Source organism: Eptatretus burgeri, chromosome 2 (genome assembly GCF_056783735.1).
Source record: "Eptatretus burgeri isolate ZD-2024b chromosome 2, Ebu_testis_v1, whole genome shotgun sequence".
Classification (NCBI taxonomy): domain Eukaryota; kingdom Metazoa; phylum Chordata; class Myxini; order Myxiniformes; family Myxinidae; genus Eptatretus; species Eptatretus burgeri.
The window spans coordinates 99,669,334-99,681,851 of NC_140962.1; the positions used below are offsets into that span (position 1 = coordinate 99,669,334).

At 41.6% G+C, this 12,518-nt stretch overlaps 1 protein-coding gene across 1 annotated transcript in view; it reads left to right on the forward strand.

Annotated features, from left to right (window-relative positions):
* Positions 1–8,607, forward strand: part of LOC147032664 (uncharacterized) — a 24,442-nt gene extending 15,835 nt beyond the window's left edge. The window contains exons 3-4 of the mRNA XM_085858719.1: positions 774–904; positions 7,933–8,607. Coding sequence (XP_085714845.1) covers positions 774–904; positions 7,933–8,192 — 391 coding nt within the window. The 3' untranslated portion in view covers positions 8,193–8,607. The remainder of the gene's footprint in view (positions 1–773; positions 905–7,932) is intronic.
* Positions 8,608–12,518: the final 3,911 nt, after the last annotated feature.

Sequence of the window (12,518 nt, forward strand, 5' to 3'; positions counted from 1 at the left end):
CAAAGTCAACATGTCACATTAATGGGACTTCGTTTAAACAAATTTTGAACATGCTCACCTTTTTCTTTATGGATAATATTTATTAACTTGAGATATTTTTTCATACAGGTTCGTATTGTGGCTTTTTACATGCCAATAATTCCATGGAAATAAAATGATGATTGTCCCCAAGTGTCCATTCCAGGCCCGTTGTGATATATTAAACTGTGAACACGAGGAAATTGTATTTGTGGACACAAATTTTTGCGATTGTGTCTCGTCTGGAAAAGACGTGAAAACCTGATTTTTGTAATCATATATTTGTGGAGCAGGACATCTTAACTCACGATACCCTGAAGATATACTCCTCAATGAATGACATGCCATCTATTTTTTTTAATTTGGCTTCATATAGGTTACATACTCCCCATCTCTCCCATCCTCATAATCATTCTCCTCCCAGCCTTAATTCTCTTTTCCTCACCCTTATTTATACTCTTCCTCCTTCAATCTTTTTCTTCATTACCCCACTATTATGTGTATGGATCTGAAAAAAGGTGCAAAGGTAGTATGTTTACTTTTGAGCTGTCTTGTCTGGGTTCGATTCTCAACCACAATTATACATTGTTATATTGGTTGTTATTGGTTCTTCACAAGCAAGCCAAGCCAGCCAATGTATTTATTTTCTTGGACATCCTTTCGCAGCACTGAAACTGCTCAGCTTATGTGGATCAAATCAGGATTCCAGGTAGTTGCTGTGTCCATCTTGGTTCACACTCTCTCCTTCGTTGTAGGCAGCACGTGTCATCATTTGCATCATTTGTTTTCTGTTCAATGAGCCTCACTCCTACAACAAAAACATCAGGGCAATACCCCCTGGGCGCTCACCTGGTAGCGGCTGGAGAAGATAACCAGGGAACTACAAGTAAGCATTGATGACCCACAAAATATGTTACGGAGAAGAAATGAATACCTATAGATTTTTTTTTTAATGCCGTGAACAAACTTTGGTATATCATGTGTGATAAAGGTTGTGGCCAAGTGTCAACAAAATTTTGGGTGTGGTTTCAGAAAAGAGAGCAAATACATATTTTGGGGGTTGGGGCAACCCGCTGTAGACCCCTTCGACCCCGATCTTTTGTATATAATGCCATGAACAATCTTTGGTACATCACGGGTGATGAAGGTTGTAGTCAGGTTTCATCGGAATTGTTTGTGTAGTTTTGAGAATAAAGCGTATTCCTCTTTTGGGGGGCAACTTCCCCTATAGACCCCCTTCAACCCCGATTTTTTTTTTTTAATGCCATGAACAATCTTTGGTGCAACATAGGTGATGAAGGTTGTGGTCAAGTGTCATCGAAATTGTATGTGTAGTTTCAGAGCAGAAAGCAAATACATATTTCAGGGGGCAACCCCCCTTACACCCCCTCAGAGCCGATTCTTCTAATGTCATGAACAACTTTGGTACATCATGGGTGTTGAAGATTGTCATCGAGTTTCATAGGAATTGTGTGTCATTTCTGAGAAGAAAGAAAATACATCTTTTGGGGGGCAACCCCTCGTTATCTCCCTCCATAGACCCCCTTAAACCCCGATTCCTCTTAAATCCCGTGAATAAGCTTTGGTGCATCACGGGTGATGAAGGTTGTGGTCAAATTTCATCAGAATTGCATTTGTAGTTTCGGAGAAGAAAGCAAATACTTATTTTGGGGGGGGCAACCACATAAACCTCCTTCCACCTTGATTTTTATTAATGGCGTTAACAAACTTTGGCACATCATAGGTGTTGAAGATTGTTATGAAGTTTTATCAAAATTGTGTACGAAGAAAACAAATACATATTTTGTGAGGAAACCCCCTCTTGCACTCCCTTCGACCCCAATTTTTCTCATGTCATGAACAAGCTTTGGTACATCATGGGTGATGAAGGTTGTAGTCAAGTTTCATCAGAATTGTGTGTGTAGTTTCTGAGAAGAAAGCGAATACCTATTTTGGGGGCAACCCTCCCGTAAACCCCCCTGAGACCCCGATTCTTTTAATGGCGTGAACAAACTTTGGTACTTCATGGGTGATGAAGGTTGTGGTCAAGTTTCATCGAAATTGTGTGTCATTTCTGAGAGGAAAACAAATACCTCTTTCAGTGGGCAACCTCCCCGTAAATTCCCTCCGTAGACCCCGTCAGAACCCGATTTATTTTTTAATGCCGCGAACAAACTTTTGTACATCATGGGTGATGAAGGTTGTGGTCAAATTTCATCAGAATTGCATGTGTAGTTTCTTAGAAAGCATATACCTATTTGGGGGGGGGGGCAACCCCCATCGACCCTATCGGGCCAGATTTTTTTTAATGCTATGAACAAACTTTGGGACATCCACGGTGATGAACTTTGTGGTAAAGTTTCATTATAATTGCATGTCTAGTTTCCAAGAAGAAGTTGCAAATATTTGTGGACAGACGGACAGACTGACTGATGGACGATGTGCCACCTCCATAAGCTCCCTGAAACTACGTTCCAGGTGAGCTAAAAAAGAAGAAAATATTATAAAGATGTCGCTGATGTGATGCTCCCTGTGGGTTAGAGCAGAAACACCTTCATTCAGAGTGCCAGCAATAGCTCATCTACTCTCACAAAGGACACCATGGGATCGTTAACATCTGTCAAATGATGTCAGCAGACAGAACACCCAGTTTAACGTCCACTGAGGGACTGCACACACATTGATGAATGACACTGCTTGTGAAAGACCAGGGTGGCAGTTTATAGCTGGGTTGGGATTCAAACCCAGGCTAAATAGCTTGGAAAATAAAGTGCGTACTTCTAGGTGATCCTGCCAGTTTATGCTCACCTGCCTCATTGGAATCCAAAAGAAATTTTACTGCCTCAACTTATGAGGAGTGGTCATTCTCATCTGTTGTTATGAGGTCAAGCTTCCAGATCAACTTAAAAGGGGTCTGTAGCTTCACTGACATTGATGAAATTAAAAAAAATTCCGCATAATCATTTGAGAACAATACCATTTCCCTTTCATTGACCAATCATCTTAATTATATTTTTGGCTGATATTTACTTCCAGAGATGGCAGCCTATTTGAGGAACTAAATTACAGTGAAAGGAAAAAAAGCCTTCATCATGATAAAAGTCACTTTTTATGTTGGAGGGGTCACCTGTTGTGCTTACCTTACTGAAGCCATGGCTCCTGATGTGGAGAACCCAGGTTAAAATCACAGAAATTTGAATATTTAGCTGTTGCCCTAGGGTTCCCATCGTGTGCTGCCTTTTTTGGCTGCTGGTTGCATCATTGGTTAGGGGCTCGGCTATGCCGCTGATGCAGTGCCCCGATTGCCAGTATACTGGTGCTCATTTCGCCAACCTCGGAAGGATGACAGGCTGAGTCAACCCCCTGGTGTTATGCCCTCGGATGTCCAAGGAATTGATGTAACATACACCAATGTCTCTTAAAATGTCTTTGGTGTGCATCGTGTTTTCCACAAGTGGGGTATGTCTTGTTCGATTGTGGGCATTTCGTTCGTAGAAAACGCCACATTTACAATGTTTTGTAAACTTTACTCTCATGCTTCAGGAATTTTTTTTAACACATTTCTGTGCGATCGTTCAGTAGAAAACTTTTGCCTACAAAATATAACTATTTGCATTGAAGTCGGCTGATCTGGGCCCAGGTTCCAGTGGTCGAAGTACATGTGTATGATGTAGCTGAGATTTCGCAACCGAACTCAAAGGTCAATGGTCTAAGGGAGTGTCATCATACAGAGTTCACCTGTATCTCAAGGCCAGTTTCTCTCATTGTGCTCACCGGCCATGAGAATGCATGCGTTCAGAGAACTCTCTGAAACCAAGTAAAGGCACTTTCCGCCAAATGAAGTCAGACTCATGACCTTCACGCTGCCATTGGTTGGACAGAACATCGCAAGAACTCCAAATTCCTACCCAGTGGGAGGGAATTGATTGCCACCCTCATTGCACGCTTGCCGGATAGCGCAGATACCAGGATTCAGTGCTCCAGCAAATAGCAATTAAGTGGATTCCTTTAAGATCTGATGTCGTTGTTTAGCTCTTCATTCTTAGGAGCAAAAAAGGCCAGTTAGAGCTGCAAAAAATAAAATAAAAAGTTGATGTAACATCTAAGACAAAAGAGACTGAGGCTTAGGACAACGATACATTCCTTAGTTTACAAAAGTTTATAATTACTAATGAAAACACGAAATAAATCGCACGATTCCCACGGGACCGTAACACTGCTTTACAATTACAAGCTGGGTCGGATTAGGCTTTCGGGGGGGGGGGGGGGGCAGTGCACTCAACTTTAGGGGGCTCCTAAAGGATGTGATGAAATTTATCACAATTAGAGCGCATTATCGGAAACTCATTAAGCTTGAATATGCAATTTAAATGGATGCATTATGTCTAGAAAAACTCTATTCCAAGAATCAAGTCAATTACACAAATGGAAAAATGTGTTTACCGAACATGGGAAATTATGATCCAACTTGAAAAGGAGGACTTATTCACAACAAGCATTTGCAAGACTTCAAAGGTGCAACTTCATTTATTACATCTTCAAAGTCCAGGTATCACAGTAGTTCACTTTCAATGCTGAGGAAGCACAATGCATCGACCGAGTCGGTTGTGTTGCATTGAAGTATGCCGTACCTTATTGATGAACACAAGCTTGCTGAAAGATCTCTCCCCACTGCAGTTTATATCCATCACACATCAGCACATATCCATCCATCGGGACCAAATTCTGTGCAGAGCGTTGTTGCTGCTGAAACAGTCTCCTTGGCTATTGGGCACAATCCTGGATGGGTAAACACTGCGACACAGGATACCAGCAAGCTGGCACTCATTTTGCCGATCTCGGAAGGATGACAGGCAAAGTCAACCCCACCTGGTATTAATTCAACATCCTAGTGGGATTTGAACTCAGGATCCTAGGATCCCAAGCCCATGACCCTCACCATTAAGCCAACACCAGGCATATAGGTACATATGAAGTGCCACCAATATGTTTTAGGAAAGTGTCTGAGCTTGGCTTATTGGCGATTTGCAGTGTCTCTGCTTGAAAAACAAACTGCACCATCTCACCAGGGAAAATCTCCACACTTAGATCTGTGGAGTATTCTTGTACCAGTTTTTCAGCCTCACATCTGAACTGCTGCTGGTTAAGGTTAAGGTTACAGGAATCCGAAACAACCTTGAAGTTGTTGTTGACCATTTCATACGCAGAACATCTGGCTGCCAATTATGACCAAGAATGTCTCGCAGCGGAAGTATTATCTAATGAAAAGACTGCCTCTTCTGAAGACTCATTGTAGTCGTATTGGCTGTCCCTCTGAACAACATGACTCTTGGCTTGTATTCTGAGTTGTTTGAAATTTCCTTTCGTTGTTTCTTAAAGCCCTCAAAGCGGTCACATGACAACACTAGAAATGCTTTCAGAGAAGACAAAAGATCGACAGCTGTTTTCACATCTACATCTGAAACTTGCAGTGCCTTATTTGTATTGCTGAAACGGACTAGAATTGTATTCTACAGATGTCAAAGGAATGCTGTGTCAAGATGATAGGATGTGGTAGCCAAGTTCTTAGTTTCATGTCTAGCATTGGATTTCTGCTTTGCATCTCCTTCAATTACTATTAAAACTGCTTTAGTACAGCAGATAAGCTCTCATATTATAACAATTGTGCATTTTATGAGAAAAGCATGAAGTTTCTAGCATAGTTAGTGTATACCATAATGTTTATTTTCAGATGTAGAGGGAAGTCAGATTTGATCTCTCTGAGGACCGTGAGAGGTCAAATCCAAGATGGCCACCAGACCACAGGGTCTAATGTTCAAACGCGCTTAATTTTGGAACTAAACGGTGTAGAAAAACATTTAAGGTGTCATTCCCAACTAAATTGGGGATTCCCATTCATTTGATGATCCGTTTGATATCGTCAGAATTCAAGGAAATGCATTTAGGTCAAGGTCAAGGAAAAAATTGACCAAAAACAAGCATTCAGTTGAAATTTGCAAATGAACACCCAGTGGTGTCTCATGTGTGAGATGTCATTTGAAACTAATCTTAAGATGCCCGTATAAAAAGGCTAGAACAGTGTACAACACCTGTCACACAAACACTTCCAGAGAACAAGTTGCCACTGTTCAGTAGGCCACCGGTCAAGATTAAGTCATAACAGAAGGCACAGCTCACAGCAGTGAAGAGTGACTGTGGTCTCTTTTCGAGGCTGTACATTTCCTGTCAAACACGAGATGGAAACATGGACAATTTCTTCTCCCATGAAAACTAAGCAGCCCTGCCAGCTCTGTCAACTGGAGGAAAAATGCGGATTGGGGTTAAAGCAGCTCTACTTTGCTGCCTGGAATCAGATCTGCTTGAAAACAATAATGCGCCTGTGGCTGATGCAACAATTTTTGACGGTGTAGCTGTGGTTAAACTGCTAAATCCTGGAACATCAAGAACATTTCAAGAGTATTGAGAAAGAGTGTTTGCACCATGCATCTCTGCTCAACTTGAGAAAAGCAGCTGCATCGACCTTGTCTGGGATGTGTACCTACCTGCCAGCCTGAAAGCCTCAACCAAACAGAAGAGGGGAAAGGGCACAAGGAAAAAGGTGGCTCCTTCTACTGTGATGCCAAAGAAATGGAAGGACCTCCTTCGATGCAATGAGAACAAAACCGAATTGTTTGCTTTCCTGTCACGTGAAGCTGTTCATCTTCCTCTTGCAGAGGGCAAGGAACTGTATGCAACAGATGGAAGTGGAGTCCTCTGCTATCCTGCTGAGTCATACTTGGCACGCTTTGCCCCATGTTCACAAGAGGAGGCCGACACTCGTCTAATTCTGCATGTGGCAGATGCTGTACAAAAGAGGTGTAAGAAGGTGACAATACGTACCGTTGATTCTGATGTGATGGTTCTGGCTGTGGCTTCATTCAGCAAGACAGCTCCTGATGAGCTGTAGGTTGCCTTTGGTGTCGGGTCAAGCTTTCGGTACATAGGTGTTCACGATGAACATAGCTGTACAGAGCTGTACATAGGTGTTCATATACTGGAAATGGTTGCCACGATGAATCCAACGCAGTGTCTGACACTCCCAGTCCTTCACGCTTTCACCGGGTATGACACTGTATCTGCATTCACTGGCAGAGGAAAGAAGACTGCCTGGGAAACTTGGAAGTCTTTCCCAGAGGTGAATGATGCTTTCAATGAACTCCTATGCATGCCAAGTGAGGTCAGTGAAGGATCAATGTTACTGCTAGAGCAATTTGTGGTGCTGATGTACGACCGAACCAGTGAGAGTACGGAAGTGAATGATGCCAGGAAACAGCTCTTCACACAGAAGTCTAGAACTCTAGAGACCATTCCTCCAACCCAGGCAGCACTCAAACAGCACATCAAGCGCACTTGCTGCCAGGCCAACTGTTGGAACTAGGCATTGCTCCTGGATCCTGAGATGCCAGATCCATCTGACTGGGGCTGGACAAGGGAAACAACTGGGTGGCACCCACTTTGGACCACTCTCCCTGAAGCATCAAAATCGTGCCATGAATTGATCATCAAATGAATGGGCATCCCCAATTTAGTTGGAAATGATACCTTGAATGTTTTTCTACACTGTTTGGTTCCAAAATTAAGCACGTTTGAACATTAGACCCGGTGGACTGGTGGCCATCTTGGATTTGACCTCTCACGGTCCTCAGAGGTCAAATCTGACTTTCCTCCACATCTGAAAATAAACCTTATGGTATGCACTAATTATGTTAGAAATTTCATGTTTTTCTCATAAAATGCACAATTGTTGTGGTTCTCCACTACACTACTTGAATGACCTTGCAGCCACCAGCTAGTGCTTCTGTTGCATCTGCTCATGCTGATCATCGGGTCTCAAGACAGAGACTTGACTGTTAATCCACCACCATGTTATTTCAGACATGAACACAACACCTGCCATCGATGAGTTGAATCTGAGAAATGTGTTCAAAGTTGTTCCTGGCATTCCAAACAAATTGCAGCTCCTGCGCAAGAAGAAGCTGCAGCAATGCCAACAAGGTTCATCGATTAACTTGCATGGGGTACGTGCGAGATTAGGGTTTGAGTCTACAGAAATGGAGAAATACTGTGCTATTTCAATATCGTTATTGATATGGACCCTGATTTTTTTTTCTGATATGATTATTATTTGCTCATAGACTGCTGAAGAAAGATATGATTTCTTCCCCTTACACTTCTGACCAAACACAAGAATGTGATTGGCAATAAATGGATCTAAATCAGGAATATCTTCAAACATAACTAAAAAATTGCCATGATGTTTTGAACCAAGAATCTCATTGACTCCTTTGAACAGAAATACCGTCTCGATCAAAAACTTGACCACTGCCACAATATGTCATAGAACATCAACCAAATATTTTTGCTTTTGTTCAGCTTCTTTCTCCAGATGAGATGATTCCTTGCAGCCTAAGATGCACTGAAGGATCATTTCTGTGCCCTTCACTCTCTCTGTGTCAGCTCGTTTTCTCATCAGCATTTTTTTCCAGTCATAGGAACCTTCAGAACAGGAGAACTTGTCAGTGTGTGATGACATCAAAGTGCAGTAGAAACAATATACAGTACCATTTGATGGGCTGTAGAACAGTCAACTTCGTTTGTGACTTTCTCCATTTTGTTGAAAGGTATAAAACCTATTTGTTTTGAAAAAACAATCGTGTCGCTTGTACTTATCTTGGGTCTGTGGGTAAAATGGTTTTGATGCAGAGTACTTCACAGTGTCTGTTTTATTCTGGCCCATCTCCGGACCGAAGCTTGGCCAGTAGTCAATGCAAGATTCCTTCAGGGGAAACCATTCGGGCTTTAGCCTTTTGTTTGCAAGGGGCATTCAAGACTGATTCACTATTCTCGGCTGTAGCAGCAGCCTTTGTTTCACAACCACCATTCCCTTCATCCTCTTTGTCAGTTTCAGGACTAGGATCAGGTGGCATACATGATTCCGCATCTGCTGATGTGCTAGCTTGAGTCTCGAAAAATGCAATCGATCTTGGAGTTTTTGTAAGAATTTTCATCATCTCGTTGGTTTGGATTGCAACATTCTTGGTGGAATTCCAAAATTGAAACAGTGTGATCACGGCCAAAAATGATAATAAAAATGTATGCGAAGCACAGGCCAACCTGAAAGAGCCTATTCATTAAGCAGCAAAATCCTTTTTATCACAAAGTTTGAATGGAAAAGCTCGCCTTTCAGTCATTTGCTGATTATCGCACAGCCCTGATCGCATGCAACTATTGTGTGCATGAAAACACCTGGTAAAACTTAGTGGCATAACCAATGGGTGGAGAACAAATGCCCAACCCAAACTAACTTTAAAATAATTAAGCGGCAATGCTAATTGAGCTTAAGCACTGGTCATAAAATTTATGATTCATGTTCATGGATAAAAATAATAATAACAATAATCTAGACAAGTCTGGAGATGGCGATGGTTCACGAGCAATGTACACGGTTCGCCTTTTTATTTTTTGACCTTCGAGGGGACGCCATGGGCAAACTGGCGGGAATCGGGAAAAACGTAAATGATAAAAGTTGTAGTACTCGAAGAGCACTACTTGCATACGAACATTCATTCGAAACAGTTGAAAACCCGAGGAGCTCGATGCCCAATTTATTGCTTTTTTTGATTTTCTAAGTTCGTGACCTTGACCTTGGGACGAAAATGAAAGATCGAGCTCCGTGGGGCTATGCAGGTGCCATTGGGCTAACCAAATACCGAAACCTCTGCCAGATTCGACAAACCCCCTCGGAGAAGATGTAACTTGAAACCGGCTACCCCCTAAAAACACATGTTTTTTGGGCGTGGCTCCGCCCAAAATGGGCGCAGCACGCCCATTCTCCGGAAAACACAACTAGATCATGATACAAACCTCGCACCCTAATTTTATCAAGATCGGATCAAAACCCACGGAGCTATGCTCGGGACAGACAGACACACACCCATAATGAATATAGTTGTCACTTACTGACTCGTGAACCAATATATAAAGCTCTTTCTTACCACTAACTGACTGACTCACTGATTCATTGACTGGTATTGAAAATCGCTTCCTTCCAAATGACATAGAAAGCTCAAATTTTGCATGCCAATGGACATCGAAGCTGGTACATCAGGAAAATTCACAGAATTGTCAGCCAACATCCATAAATGAAAATAAATTTTAAAAATGCAGGTGAGCGACCCGAGCCAATGAGAAAGCACGGTAATTGTGTGTGCCGACAGACATCGAAGCTGATACACCAGGAAAAAAATCACAGAACTGTCAGAAAACATCGGTAAATGAAAATATAAATAAATGAAAAAATCAATGAAAAAAAAAGAAAAATCAAATGCAGGTGAGTGACCCGAGACAATGGAGAAGCACGGTTCGACTAAAATGTCAATGCAGTTACAATGTGTAAGCATATCCTGCTCGTAAATATATATATATATATATATATATATATATATATATATATATATATATATATATATATATATATATATATATATATATATATATATATATATATATATATATATATATATATATAAACGGAAAGCTCAGGGCCTTCCTGAAATGAGCAAATCAATAACCTGCAAAATCCTTGATGTCTCTAAGTTTGTATGGACAAGTTATCTTTCAGTCACCTGCCAGTCAATGCGCCATTCTGATAACGTACAAGTAGTGTGTGTATGATAACATGAATAAAATGCTTTTTGGATTGTTTTTTCGAAACAATCCATTTTTCCTGGGGTCGGGTAGGCGAGCGGGTTGGCGGGGGGGGGGGGTTCCCAGGGCACATGCCCCATGAAGAAAAGGGTCTTGTGTTTGAATATGCCCGGCCATGTTTACAAGCACAACGTTCTGAGACCACGTGTAGAAATGTTAACTTGAAAGAAATGAGTGAGGCATTCATAACTCGAAGGGCACTCGATAGAGTCCATATCCCCACCACGTAATGCCTGATATTGGGCCCATTACATTTTTGACATATCATGCTATGTATCGTTTTTGGCCCTATCTTTCAATGGTGAAGAATCACTTTAGAAATAAAATAATGATCGTATTCAGATCCGATTCGGATCTTCACCAAAATCGAATCAATTTTTCCTTGTCACACACCGAACCTGTCCACAAGATTTTTATATATCCTGTACACAGTCAAACAGACAGAAAGGGGTGAAAACATAACCTCCTTCACCTTCGATGGTGGAGGTAAATATACCGTAAACCATAACTTGATACTACATATGCAAAATGTTGGAATTTGTTTTTACCTATACCTTCCCATCCGCCCAATTCGCCAACATTCCTCATAATCTCTCCTCCCTCTACCTCTTTTTCCTCCCAACATTTTAATTTTATTCTCGAGGGCTGGCATGACAGCTCAGAGGTATTCACACTAACCTTTGAGCTGTGCAACTTGGATTCGAATGTCAATGCAGCTATAAACTGTCATCCTTTCACGTGTAGGACAAGGCATCAATGTGTGCACTGTCAATCGGTAGAACGTTATGCCGGAGGACCCGTCTGCCAGCACTGGTTGGCAGACATTCAGGCATTAAAGATCTCACGGTGTCTTTCGTGAAGAATCAGCGAGTTATGACCGGCACCGTGGTTAAATTCCAAATCCTGCCTACATTGCCTTCAGTCAAACTTAGGCCTGACCAGCCAGTTCATGAAAGAACTGGGCCAAAAACATTCCCCAGCCGACTTCACAAGTCGGTGGGAATAACTTGGGTAGTAGTAGTAGCAGTAGTAGTAGTAGCAGTAGTAGTAGTAGTTGAGGAGGTCGTCGTTTCAAATTTTGATTCCAACCCTCTCCCTTCCCTTCTGTTTGTCACTTTTCCATCCCAACCCCCCCTCCCAACCCACCCCCTCTCGCTCTTCCACCATGAAATGTATTTAAAATATACATATGACCCCATCCATATCTATAATGGAACCTCAAAATATCGACCCTGAGAAAATTGTCAAAAATATATCGATTTTTGAGATTATATGCAGAAAACAAGGTCCTTACCTTGCAGTTGGTAAAAGCTATTGTTAGGACAACCGCTGAGCATTATTGCATTGCAGTGAAAGCGTGCAATCAGTGAAGTGCATTAAAAAAATCTAACCCAAAGCTAATATATGCCATCCTCGAAATGCCACCATTCAGCTCCAGGTTTGAATGCTACAATTCCAAAATAATCCAAAAGAATCCAAAATTATTAATGTTAAAAGAGATACGTCAGAAAATTAAGTTAATTTTTGATTTCATGCTCATAACAATGAGATCAATCACAGTTACAGTAGATATTCTGGTCTGTTAGTTATTTCATTGCTTATAAGAGTAATTACTGAAATTTGGAATTTTCTTTCGAGCTTTCCACGACCTCCGATTTCAGGAGGTCACTCCGAATGTTTTATGGAAACGGAATCGCAATCGTTTCAGGTGGGTGTTTTTTTCTGCTCTGTTTACGAGAGATTTTGCGTGAATT